We start from the raw sequence: 13,487 nt of genomic DNA, 5'->3' as shown, positions 1-13,487 counted from the left end.
TGAAATCCACACCATGTAAGTTTTATTTTATTGATTTATTTCACAAGAAAGGTTCAACAAGAACCACCATCCAAGCACAAATCACTTCCATGACTCGGGTTCATGCTAAAAGGCATCTCGATGGACCAAAAAATCAGGCAGAGAGTTCACGCATTCACGCATGTGCACGCCTTAAATGCGAGCCGCAACGTCTTGCACCAGGTGAGTCAGCATGGTCATGCGGTCGTCCATGTCCGTGAGCAGGCGACGGTAGGCAACAAGCGTATCGGCCACATCGTCTTGCTCATCTGTCTTGCTCAACGAGAGGGCACGGTTGATGGGGAAGAACTGCACGTCCTCATTACGACGCAGCAGCTCGCTGACATAGTACTCATGGGACGTATAATCGTTGGCGTCCTTCTCGCGGAGGTGGAGAAGGAAGAGCAAGTAGCTCCACATGTTGTGCTCGTGCTTAATGTGATGGTGGAAGCCATTGCCGAAGCGTTCAAAATCATAGCTCTTGCGGCTGCAGATGAAGCATTCGCCGTCCATGGCTTCTTGAATCTGGTAGCGTTCGTCTCGAAGTTCAGAAAAGGTGTCCAAAATGATACCGAAGACCAAGTTCAGACCCACAATGGTAATCAGAATGAAGAAGGACAGATCAAAAACTGCGCGGCCCACATAGCGCTCAAAATCCTCATCTTCAGGAATGAGACCCTCGCCAAGGCCACCACCATTGAGTAGACCCCATTTGAGCGAAGTGACAAAGCACTCGCGAAGGCTGCCACACCAGTAGCCGTCGCCTTGATCAAACTCCTCTCGCAAAAAGGCAAAGCTGATGAAGGAGTAGATGTAAATGATGATGCACAACTGTGGGGCAAGTCAAGAGCCGGAGCGCATCAGATGATCGGGCACACGCCTCGAGAAACGGCCAGCACACCAATTCGAGCGCGCTCTTGAGCCGAACAATTACAGCGCCTCTTACCAGCATCGCCACGTTGAGCAGCGACATGCCATTCTTGGTGACAGCCTCAATCACGCGTAGCAAGATGTCGTTGCCCACCACGACGTGCTACAGAGCGGAAGGCACTAACAGTGAGCCCACCTTTGCCAGAGCTATAGAGTGCACGACTACGCACCAGGAGGTGAAATGGGTAGAAGTAGCCCTCGGTCAACAAGCCAGCAATTGAAAAGCCGAGGAGCATGAGATGGTAGAACGGCATGGGCGAGAAGAGCGAAGTCAGAGTGCGGTTGGTCGGGTTGTAGGGCTCGAGTTGCTCGCGAATCCATTGCGCATAGGTTTCTCCAATGAACCAGCGCAGGATGCGGCACACCAGATTGGACACCGGCCTACAGATACATCAGTAGTGAGCAGGTGGATCTACCACGACAGCTGCTCCAATCGTCAAACCAGCGCAGAATGCGGGAAACCGAGTCAATGCAAACTTACAAGAGGGTGTAAAAAAGTGAGGGAACGTTGATGGAAAAATAAGCCATGACGGTCATTAAGGCAAAGAAAAGGTGAAAGGCACCCAGAGCCCAAAGCGTCGTGTCAAACCTGTCGGCACACAACATACCAAGACAATGCCACGGTCATAGGACGAGAAATGAGCAACAAAGCATTGGGCTTCCAGAGCAGGCCCAAACAAGGCTCACCAAGGAGCGTCGGAGAGGCTGGGCTTGATGACATAGTCATTCTGGCTGTTGCGGCTGGGGGCATCCCAGGCCACCAGAATGCAGACATTCAGTGCAATGGTAAAGAGCAGCAGGCCTAGATGGGTGCGCAAAGTGCAAAAAGGTAAGTTTGGTGTTAAAGACGAGGAATAGCAAACAAACAGCAGTTGCACAGAGATGCACCGCGTGCGATCACGGCTGCGTGCGGCCAGGACAGTAACAAGCCGACCTCGAGACCAGGCGACACGGTGGTTAATCAAAAAGGGCACAAGCCAGCCACGGGCGACGCTGGCTCGGTAGCGGGTATCGGCAATCACCACCTGCCAGTGTCACGACCACAGATCGGCGGAAGCGAATGAGGTCGCCGCAATGCACTGCACTTGCTGCCGCAGTACTCAAGAGGAGGTCGCTTCCTCCAACCCTGCTTGGTTTGCACTGCACAAAGGGGCAGAGATCTTACATTGAGCTTCTCCACAAAGTCGCGAATCTTATCAGCCGGCGAGCTGCGGTCGACCGACCACACAAGCTTCTCCTTGATATCATCACCCAGCTGAATCCAGCAAGCAGGCGTCGTTTATGATCAGCGTGGGCCACGAGTCACAAACGATAGCCCGACTCAACAGGAAAAATACTCGTTGACGTGACTCCCGCACACAGACCTGGCCGGGCCACTTGTTGAAAAAGTGCACGCGGTGAACGCCGTCATCCCGAAAAATCTCCACAGAGCGGCATCGCTTGAGGAAAAAATTGACACCCTCATTCTAAAGTCAGGTCGAACGACATGATAAGCAAGCGAATGGCCGAATGGCCGGTAAAAAACACGCGCGGTATGTGAATCTACGACTCGGCACACATACCTCAATACGTCCATACACATCACGCTGCAGCTCATGGGCGTGATCCCAGTACTTTGGATCATACCAGTACTCCACGCCGGTAAAGTCCGATAGGCGCTTCAGGATTTCAAAGAAGGAAAACCCTACTTCGACGGCTCGGGTCATCTCGCTCACATCATCGCTGTCCTTGACAAAAATTTCCCATTGCTCGTCAGTCTCCTACAACATTGAAAGAAGAAAACAAAAAGAGAGAAGAAAGGAAAAAAAAAAAAGAAAAAAGAAAAAAGAAAAAAAAAAAAAAAAAAAAAAAAAAAAAGTCGGGTGAGGAAAGGAGGTAATCGCAAGCCTCGGCCTCGCGGGTTCCAACGCACCGTCTTGTGAAGTTTATAGTACTCGAAGAGCATTTCCGTCACTTTACGCAAGTCTAAAGTAGCTTCCTACACACGCACAATTCCCAGAGAAGGTGAAATACAGGTCCAGATGAGACTGTAAAAAGATGCCTTGAGCGTTTCTCTCCGATCCAAGGAGCGGTTAGTCATGGACGCCGGCTCCAACAACGACCAGCAACGGCAATGAAGTCAAGAAAAAGGGGAGCAAATAGAAACAATCATCGTACAAGTTGCTTGGCCATGGTGCCAGTTCGTATGTCATTGTTCTCGAGCAGCGACAAGACTAGTCGCGTGCACGACAGCATCAAGGTGGCCACCTGAAGAATGGCACCACACAGCATGAGTTGACATCTTCCAATCCTTTGTGCTTGATTTTGGCCGTAAATGTACCTGCAGAGGATTGCAGCCGGGTAGCTTTGAAGTGCGCAGCAATGCGTTGAGGTAGTCGACAATGTGGGCGTTGAAGATCGCCATCTGATTCACGGATGAGCCTTGAGCAAATTCTACCAGCGTCTCCACGGTCTGGGTGACGAGCTCAATGCTGTTTGCCGTGATCTGCTCGATAATAGAACCGAAAAACTCGGACGTTTCAGTGATGATGTCAATGGAGCGAATGTTGTCGGGTTGATGATGCAGATAGGCCTTCAGCTGCATGTTAAAGCCTTCACACATGTACTGAAGAACGCGCAACACCAGCTCAATGTTACCATCGTCCCGCACGTCGATGCCATCCTACATTGACCGGGGCATAGTCAGCAAACAGGCCGTCACTAAGCCTCATAACGAAGTAACTTCACCGCAAAAAAAACGGCTGGTCAAACACTGAGCAATCGCACCTCTGAGTCTTCGATCAAATACTCATCTTCGACCGCCGTGCGCGCCTTGTCCCGAGCTGTGCCTGTCTTGACAGTGCCAGCACGGCTCTGAATTATCATAGATGGACCAATCGCACATTGCACAGAAGAGTGATCGTGTCGCGCGATCAAATGTGAGATGGGTTCATGTTCACGATGATGGGCAAGGATGCGCAGTTGGTTCTCTGGCTCGCACACGCACGCACGCACGCACGCACGCACGCACGCACACACACACACACACACACACACACACACACACACACACACACACACACGCACACACACACACACACACACACACACACACACACACACACACACACACACACACACACACACAAGAAAAAAAAATGCGGGGGTGAGTAATCCAACACAGACCTTGCCACGTGTGCCAGCTCCGCGGGTGCCAGCACGCACTCCGCCCTTACTGGTACCAAAGGCGGTCTCAGCGGTTGGCGACGCCTACAAGAGGACACATCGAGGCCAAATGACACGAGCGTATTATTGAAAAGTGAGCTCGAGCTATTGGCGTTTTACTACGTACATGCAGTTGCTTTGCCATGGTCATGGTGCCCAGGAGCTTGGCTCGGCGAGCCGCCTCTTCTTGGGCCTGACGCTTGAGTGAGCGAAGCTCGCTCAAGCTTTCGATGGATGCTCGAATACGCGCTTGCGTTATTTCGAAAAACAGCTCCTCTCGTGTGTTCAAGAAGTAATTCTCGATTTGCCTGAGGCAAATCAACAGAAATGGTGTAGTGCAAAGCACTGCAAATGAGGCCTGGTTCCGAAATCCGCGTTGGGGCAAATCATCCAAAGCAAAAGCAAATGACGCAAACAAGAAAAGCCAAGGAGAAGCAGCCCGTACCCTTGTACCACGCGGTGACCATTGGTCAGCAAAGCCACCATGCACGCCAAAACCTCGCGAACGACCTCGTTGTCCCGATGCTGCATAAGATTCATCACGGGCAGGATGGCATCTGAGAGGTCATTCTGCAGCTCTTCCGGGTCCTTGTCCATTCGCAGAGCATTGTGGATGATGCCACGAATGAGCTGCAGCGAGCGGCGCAGCTGCACAACGCGTCGCGACTCGAGAAAGCTGTTCGGAGGTCCTTGCGTGTCCTCACTGTCCTCGTTTAGCGCTCGGATCAAAACCTTCACGTTCTCGTTGCATCGCAATGGCTCTTGGCGATGATCGCGCTGGAAGAGCAACAATTGGTTTTGGAACTCGGGAGAGAGCGGAAGCGCCTAGGTGCCCGCCAGCAACGAAAGTCCAGGCATGAGTCAGAGATGGCATGGTGAATCTCGCCATGTGCGCACGATGAGATGAAGACAGAAAAGGCAATGGGTGATGGCACCTCATCTTCTTCCTCGTCCTCGCAGTACGCCTCGCGGGCCAGTTCGGGCGAAACATTGGCGTGTGGCAATTGTTGGCGAATGGTGTTTACACCTACAAGCATGGAGGTGCACGAGGTGACAGGCTTAGGACTAATAGCTCGCAATGTGCTTGTGCATCACAAGCAGCGGACGCACCACTGTATGAGCGCTGCAGACGGAGGGCAAAAATATTAAACTCGTGATTGAGCTCGAGTTCCTCGGCGTAGCGGGACCGATACTTTGCAATGATGGGGACATCATTGATGCCCGCATCAATTTTCTCCAACTTATCAGCAATGCGGTCCAGAAGCGGTTGTCGAATCTGCATGGCAAGTCAATCAAGTCAAAGTTTGCATTGGCAATGGTGGCGCATGTAACATTAAACGGTCAAACAATGGATCGAAATATGATCAAGGTGGTCCCGCAACCCATGAGCAACGTACGTGTGAGGGCTCTTTGGCAGCCACGGCCATGACACAGGACGCAAGCACCTTGACATCGTTGTGGTCGCCAAGTTTGCCAAGGTGATTCTCTGCAAAGGTGCTGAGGCTGCGAGCAAACTCGGCTGCACAGTTGCGAATCTCTGGAGACGTATCCGTGGTGTAATAGTCTTGCATCAACTGAGGGAGAGGAAAACAAAGGCAAAGGGGGACGAGTTTGAGCAACACCTAGTATTACTACTATGCCCAAAGCAGCGGGCGGCTTGTCGCACGTCACGAACCTTGTAAAGCATGGGCACCACCCCATGAAGCGTAAAATCGTATTCCTCGGGCTTCAGGTAGTCAGTCGTCTTGAAGCAAGGGGCCGCAGTGAGCACCTTCATTGCTTGCCACACGTTGAGATTGGTCGGCACACGAGCAGCCACCAGAGCGGCGCTCGCCTCGCCCGTGTTCAAGTACACCCAGTGGAAAAAGCGGACATAACTCGACTTGACCAAATCATCCATGATGTCATCCTAACAAGCGTCCAGCAGCCGGCGGGGTGCCGTCGAAAAACGGTGAGATACCCGCGGTATGGTTCACATACCGGGAAGCACGGTCGTCATCGCACGGTCGTCATCGCGCATGTAACGGTGAAAACGGCGAGTAGCAGCACGCTCACCTTGAGCACCTCCAGAATTTCGTCGATGGAGAAGATGGTCTGACACATGGACTCGATGTATTTGTTCTCGCCCTCAGCGCACGCGGCCAGCAACGAGACCAAGTTGCAATGGTAGGTGCGATCCTTCTGTTCAGCAGCCTGGCGTTTGGAAAAGGCATGGCAACGCGTCGTAAATTGACGTGGAGAACGGACGCATAAAACGAAGATATGTCCGCTGTGACTGTATGCATGGGCATCTGCTAGAGTAACAAACAACAACGTACACTAAACTGGGAGCGCAGCAGAGCCAGGCGCTTCTGATTGAGCTCGTAATTGCCCTCGTCGTCAATCAAGGCCGGGGCGATGATTTCTTGTCGATGTTCCATCAAGAATTTGACGACCTGCAGGCCCATGCATAAAGCACAAGGTGAACGACACCCTGCATTGACACAAGTGTAGAACAAAGGCGTGCGGCAAACATACGGTGGATTGATTGTTCTTCAAAGGCAAGTTGAGCTCCTCCACCTTCGTGATTGCCTCAAGCAATTTCAAAATATTTGGCACTTCCGTTGAACTGCGCTGGAGCAGCTCAATGATGCTGGCCACATGCTAGCGAGGCGGTGCATTGAAGCGTGTGATGAGAGCCGCGGGCGCAATTCGGGCTGCTGTGCAGCGATCCTGCCACTTACACGTGCGCGCACGGCGAGGCAGATCTTGCGGTTGCCGGTGAACACTTCGGTCATGGCATAGGCCATGCTGTCCTGCCAGCCGTTGATCTCAATGTCGATGCCGACGAGCGTATCAAACTCATGGAACATGGCCTGTTAAGGCAGCAGTTGAATACACAACAGGCCAATATTGAGACCATTGACGCAATCGCAAGCGGTGACGAGATCAGTCTTGCTCAAAAGAAAACTCAAAAGAAGGCTGGACAATCGCTCCTGCCTGGCCAGAGAGCAGCAGGCACGCGCTTGCTGACCTCTTGAACTTCGGGAAAGCCTCGGGCTAAGGCACGTAAAAAGTAAAAGCAGTGCTGAACCACTTCAATGGGCTGCCCAGACTGCAGTGCATGCGAGGTGATAGGTGAGGCTGCCAGTCACGTTTGAAAGAAAGCGGCATGGTACGAGTCAAGTGTTTAATTCTTTTGTGCAAAGGGGAGTCGCTCAGGCGCTGGTCAAGTGGAAGTGAGTGTCAACTTACGCCCTCGTGGTGCCGAGCCAACACGTCAAAAACCACATGAAGGATGCCTGAGTTGTAGATGATCTTTTGATTGATGTCGTGAGGAGGGCTGCTTTCATCATCAGGCGACAAGTAGCATTTTTGTGTCAGCTCCTTCAGGCTGGACAGGAAACTCCTAACGATAAGGGCAAGCGAACACAAGCAAAAAAGCTTGAGTATGGTCAAAAGCCATTGTTATGCCTCCCCTCACTAAAATGTACCAAAACCGAGACAAAACGTTGGCAAACATGCTTGTCACGCACTCGGACTCGTGACGCTCAATGAATCCGGTTGCTTGGCGGCGCAATACATGAACGGTTTCGTCCAGTAGCTGCTGCAACTGCAGTGAGTCTGGGAATTCGTTCATTAGGATATTGGGTCGGCAGCATGAGAGGAGTTTGCAATCGAAAATCAGAAGCAGACTGGCATGATGTAGCTGGCCATGATGTCATGGTGACTGGCACGTACCGGGATGGGTCAGCACCTGAGTTTGTACGGCAAGGTTGAAAAGATCATCACGACTCATAAAGAGGCGATTGCAAATGTTCATGGCTGTGGTCAGCAGCTCGGGGTATTCGTAATGGCCAAGATCCATCAAAACGTCGACCAACTCGTTGCGGTGCGTTCTAGCAGGCAAAAAGAGCCGAAAAGCGCCGTCACCAATACCGTCCAAGAAAAGCCTCAAGATGTACCCAGAGAAAAGCGATTAAATCATTAAAATCAACCAAAAAAAAAAATGTAGTTTCTGAGTAGAACGAAACATACTCGGCAGGTTCCCAGCCATTTGTAAGCCAGTCCGAGGCCTTGCACATCTCTTTGATGTACTTGCGCACTGTATCCGTCAAAGCAAACAGCTGATCATCGGTCTCGGCACTCATGAGCTGTTGAAACATGGTGAAGAATGGGCCTGCGGTCCCGCTGTCCATCACCGACTTCACTTTACGGCTCATCGTTTGCTTGGTCTTATCGGGATCCACATTGAGCTGCTTATAGTACTTGAAATCGGTCAACAAGTGCTACACAGCACGAATCAGACAAGAGAAAAGACATCACATCAGCCAAGCAGAGCGGTCCTGGTTCACTATCAGGAATCGGCCGCGTCGAAGACGCCCAGACAGGTGCAAATACCTGGAGGCGCACGCTAAATGTCAAGTTGAGCAATACATCGATGACACGCAGTGCGCTCTGTTTGACCTTGGCCACAACAGCATTGTCTCCACTGCGTTCGTAGCGTCCATTGAACTTCCACTCTTGGTTATCGTTGCTCTCAGTAGTGTTGGGTTTGTCGTTAAGGCCATCTGCGACTGATCGGAGCGGCTTCATCAACATGCGAATGTCGTCTGGGGCTACGTAGTAGCCAAACGACACGAGGAGCTCGACCAAGCTCAGCACCTCAGCCAAGAGGCGGTTGTTGGCACGATCGATTTGCACCACTGCCTCCTGCGCGCGAGCGTTCAAGCAAGACGGAGGATGAGCGCGGTAGGTGTGGTTGCCCAATCTTTTACTTTCATACGTGAGACGGCGAAAACAAAGCGACCCAGTCTTGTGTACAATAAAAGAAAGAAAAAGGGGGGGAGGGGGGGATTAAAGGCGCAATCAGAGACGAAGGAGGGAGGGAAAAGGCTTATACCTGTGCACCCAGATACTTGATGATCCAGTCTGAGATAACCTTGAACTCAGGAAAGCGTGCACCCGAAATGCTGACTGATCGATCTTCCGCCGCGTCCCGGAAGGGGTTGGCTGAGAGTGAAGACCATTTGTACGCGGTTGTAACAATCTCCAAGAGATCCCTGCCCAGCGCCAAGAACATGGTTGAGAAGGCACCCGCACCACAAGGCGTGGCGCGGATCGATGAGGTTTTTATGCTAGTGTGAAAGATCCAAGCTACCTACCGGTTCTGGTCAATGTCAACGAACAGATTGGCCAAGAGCTTGACGTAGCGAGCACGCAGCGACTTGGGAATGCGCTCCGATTTAACGCAAGTGAAGCACTCCTCAAAGGTGAGATACTTGAGTTCGTTGACAATGACGTTGCGACAATGCTCGTTGCGGCCTGAGCATAACTTGCCAAAAAGCTCCAATTGTTTCTAAGCAAGGGCCACAAACCGTGAGTGCCACATCTGCCCCAGGCCATCGCACGGCAGTCGGCGGCGCTTGGTTGAAATAATCTGGGTTTTGGCACTAACCTGCAAAAAGAGGAATGACTGTGACGAAGTCGAATCGTCCTCGTCCATACCAGAGAGGGCAAACTGGTCCAGCGGCTGCCATCTGCGGCCGGCATCGAGGCTGACTTTGACCCGATCTTGCTCATCCATCAGCTCGGTGAGGTACACCGTTCCTAATAAGGTGAGAAATCAGATACCAGCAAGCAAAACGGTTACATCAATGAGCAGCTGCGGTACAGCAAGCCAAAGACAGGGCATGAAAATGCCGGCACGCAGGCAGGAAGAATGCCTAGCAGCGACATACTTTTGTCCTTGAGCAACATGTCGCAGATGATACTTTGATTGTCAGCAAGAGGACCACCTACATGTGCCGAGGGTTGATCGGCCACGAATTATTAGACACAGCAGATATCATGCTAACGCCTGGATCTTGGCAACAGTTGCACCACAAACCGTCGCATTCGCAGAGCGCGCCCAGAAAGTCTAGGTAATCAGGATTCTTGTCGTTGACCAACAAGGTCACGAAGCGGCTGATCTCTGGTTTGCCAATGGCGCGAACCAGCTGTTCAGTGTCGAAAGCAGAGACGAGCGAGGATAGTGAGGTCTTGCCACAACCGAAAGCGCCTAAGGACGCAAGGAAGGACCCATTCTGAAAGTTGCATCATAGAATACATGAGACTTACCATGGTGTTGTCCAGGACAAGCTCGGTGTACATGGCCTCGACGCGAAGACGCGCGCCAACTTGCGACTGGAAAAACGGAATGTGGCGCGCAAGGTACAGCTCATTTTTGCGTGACTCTCCCGTTAAATAAGCTTGGATCACGCCGTAAGCAGCATCCATGACGCTCTGGTTGGTTGGTGCAAGCAAGCAAAAGATAAACCAAGAGGAGGGCGTAGATGAGATTCTGGATCTGCCACGGAAGGAAAGTCACATGGCAACACTCAAATCTCGTGCGAGTGTCATGCAGTTGCAGGCGAGCAGCAAACCAAAGTAGTCGCATTGGCTTGATCATTGAGAGCCTCCAAGGTGATGGCGGACGAGCTCGTGTTGAATGTATCGAAGGGGCTCTTCAAGACTTTGATCAGAAGCTCGATGATGGCAAAGTTGCGAAGCAATTTCTGTCGCACGCGAACTCGTGCGCCCTTGTCGAACATAAAGGCTGACAGCTCGCGCAGTGCTGAGCAACAGTACGCATGAGAGTGGACAAAGTGAAAGATGAATGGGTGGGCGAACGCAGTGCTCGATGACCGGGAAGGTCGCGTTGGAAAAGATCACAACAGGCACAAAAGATGCGATGAACCGCTGCACAAGAGATCCTACCATTGATAAATGGGTCCGCCTCAATGACGCCTACGTCGGTCTGCAAGCGCATCTTGGCATACCAATCGATCAAAGGCGCCATGCCAAGAACAAAACTGTACGCGCGCCACAAGATGGTGTAAGTAAATTGCTTGTGAATCACAGGGAAAAAGAGAGAGGAAGAGAGAAACGCGACCAAGAGCGAGGTGTGAGCACAACTAATGCTGCAAAAAGAGACGTACTTGCAGTTGTACTCGCGGTCGGCGGGCACGGTGCGAATGATAAAGGCGTCGTCAAAGAGTCGTCGTTCTGACAATTGCAATTCAGCCAGTGTAGCGCCGTCCCATGTGATGGCCTGAGTAGTTGAAACAAGCAAATGGTTGGTTCAACAAAGGTGGGTGCACAGGAACGAGCATACGGGCAAAGAGGGCCTGCTGGGCGGACAAGCCAACAGCATACCGAAGTGCGATCGATCAGGCCTTGGCTGACAATATCGGTCGAGGGTTGCTTGATTGACCGCGCCTTGCGCCGGTACTCAGTGTCACTGGCGTGAAGCCAAGTGCCTAGGGGCGACATTTCATTATTGTGCAAGCAAAAACGGTGAGGCACCGGCAAAGCTCATGTGCAAAGGCAAAGGCCTGGGACATGAGCATACCTGTGGCTTTGTGCTTAATGCGGGCATAGGAGTCAATGGGAACCATATCTGAGCTGCGAATCACGGGGATGATCTGAAAGACGGTTGATTCGTCCGTAATGTCCGGTGTCAACGTGAGATTGCCGGCTTGATCCTTGCTAAGGTAACGCCGGGTGCCAAGGTGGCGAATGCGAATCGCGGCATCCCAGGCCAAGCGTTCACCGCTGAGGGGGCGATCGGCATCTTCAATTTGCCAATAGCCAACACCAGAGGTTGGGGGTAGCAAGGTGCGCGCTCGGCGAATGTTGACGGGGCGGCGACGAAGGTGGACGTCCTCGGTGATGCCGATGGTTGTGTACAACCCCTCGGCACACACGTAGGCCGAAGTCTCTTTATGAAAGAGCTGGATGACGGTGCCGGCTCGCAGATCGGTCGTCAGGGTGTCCGTGTGTGAGGCGTGTGCAACCACACTGTAAGCCGTCTGTGAGACGGAAATGTTGACTTCATAGCAGCCTTCATCGGGTTCGGACTCGGGGTGCACACTGAGGCTGGTATGCAGAAATTGGCCACGAGTCTTAAGAGACTCGAAGACGATCTGGCAAGCGCGATCGATAATGAGAAGGGGAAGAAAAGTAAGCAGAAAGCGGGGTGGGAAGGGGAAGGGGCCAGAGCGGTTAAATTCGATAGCCATGTTGCATTGGCAAAGCCTAACAACAGCAGCAGCGTTTAAAGCTAACGAGACGCACCTGGTCGCCAACGCGGACCGGATCACCTTCTGCGCGAACCTTGAAGCGTGGCCTAGTACAGTGTCACAAGCATGAGCCGACTGGCGCTAGGAAATGGCGAGACTGAATTTGAGGCGCTTGAGTACTGCACAACTTACATGACGCGGAAAAAGCAGTTGCGTGTTGCGTAAGCATTGACATCGGCTTTCATGTTGCTCGTTTCGCGACGAGAGGTTTCGGTGGCGGAAGCGGCCACGAAACGATTGGAGAAGGCGTGCTTGAGCAAAACCTGTAGAATGCAGAGGAAGGGATGAGACGCCTGAGGTGTGGGCGCTGGCAAGTGGACAAGCACAGACAACGTGGCAAAAGAGGTTGCAGGTCAAACGAAACGTACAACTTGGCCGTAGGTAACAGGATCGCCTCGACGACGATCGATTTCACCAGCGTTGTCCGAGTTTTCAGCTTCAGCGAGTCGCTTGAGGCGCTGCAGCTCCTGAGCCATGTTTCCAGCGCGATCCAGCGCTTGCTCATAAGTGATGCTCAGCTCCTATTGAGGTGGACGAAGCGTCGTCGTCGTCGTCGTCGTCAAATGAGTCCAGTGACCTTGTTGTCTGTGTAGAGCCAGCAAGGGACAAGGCAATGTTCGTACGGATTTTTGGCGGAACTTGGCAATGAGCTTGCGCAGGTGCTTGGCAAACTTGTATTTGACTTGAGGCAAGACCTCAAAAACAGCAGACTGTTGAAGCATTGCCCAAAAAAGGTGAGATCGGCTGGAGATTGGGCTGGAAAAAGGGACGAATCCGAGCTTGAAGGCCGACATGGAGGCATGGCCTAGCACGTACCTTAACATTGCCCAGGTTGGGCTCTTGGCGGGTGGCATTGATGTTGACAGAGAGATGTCCGTGTGCTGTGCTGCAATGTGCCAGATGTTGGAGCCACACGAGAATGAGGGGAAGGGGGGGGGGGGGGGGTGCAACAGAAGCGAAGTTTGTTGAGAAGGGATGTTGGGGCTGAGGCCTGGGGTTGTCAGATCAGCGTGCTGACCTCGAGATTTCGTTGAAGACAAAGCCGCCGGTTTTGCCATCGTAGAGAATGATCTGATCACCGTAGTGAATGGGTGGGGCCGAGGACTCTTCGACCTCGGCCCCAGCAAAGGACATTGGTCCGATTTGACGCATGGGAGCCATGATGACGGGAAGCGGCGGGGCCGCCAGCACGCGTCGAGGGCCCTGCATCGAATCACCGAAAAACAAGACGGG

General features: G+C 52.4%; 1 protein-coding gene across 1 annotated transcript; it reads right to left on the bottom strand.

Moving 5' to 3' along the window:
* Positions 1–171: 171 nt before the first annotated feature.
* On the bottom strand, positions 172–13,415 carry MONBRDRAFT_26146 (uncharacterized protein; the record flags this gene model as incomplete). The annotated part of the gene is made up of 47 exons (XM_001746494.1): positions 172–849; positions 965–1,051; positions 1,119–1,329; positions 1,430–1,537; positions 1,636–1,750; positions 1,883–1,973; positions 2,114–2,203; positions 2,313–2,414; positions 2,511–2,708; positions 2,861–2,926; positions 3,106–3,195; positions 3,269–3,610; positions 3,715–3,801; positions 3,955–4,197; positions 4,280–4,460; positions 4,598–4,977; positions 5,088–5,179; positions 5,263–5,428; positions 5,550–5,726; positions 5,828–6,061; positions 6,208–6,345; positions 6,471–6,587; positions 6,670–6,795; positions 6,876–7,007; positions 7,166–7,246; positions 7,387–7,540; positions 7,668–7,755; positions 7,873–8,030; positions 8,170–8,420; positions 8,533–8,844; positions 9,035–9,194; positions 9,297–9,490; positions 9,590–9,741; positions 9,873–9,929; positions 10,022–10,130; positions 10,252–10,416; positions 10,557–10,747; positions 10,891–10,985; positions 11,112–11,224; positions 11,329–11,432; positions 11,525–12,098; positions 12,250–12,301; positions 12,387–12,517; positions 12,623–12,775; positions 12,878–12,964; positions 13,071–13,140; positions 13,273–13,415. 47 exons carry the CDS (start codon positions 13,413–13,415, stop codon positions 172–174), a joined length of 7,845 nt encoding a protein of 2,614 aa, XP_001746546.1.
* Between the last annotated feature and the right edge of the window lie 72 nt (positions 13,416–13,487).

This window comes from Monosiga brevicollis, genomic scaffold, assembly GCF_000002865.3.
Source record: "Monosiga brevicollis MX1 MONBRscaffold_13 genomic scaffold, whole genome shotgun sequence".
NCBI lineage: Eukaryota > Choanoflagellata > Craspedida > Salpingoecidae > Monosiga > Monosiga brevicollis.
Note: the sequence above shows the minus strand (reverse complement) of the source record. Positions and strands in the feature narration are given on the sequence as shown.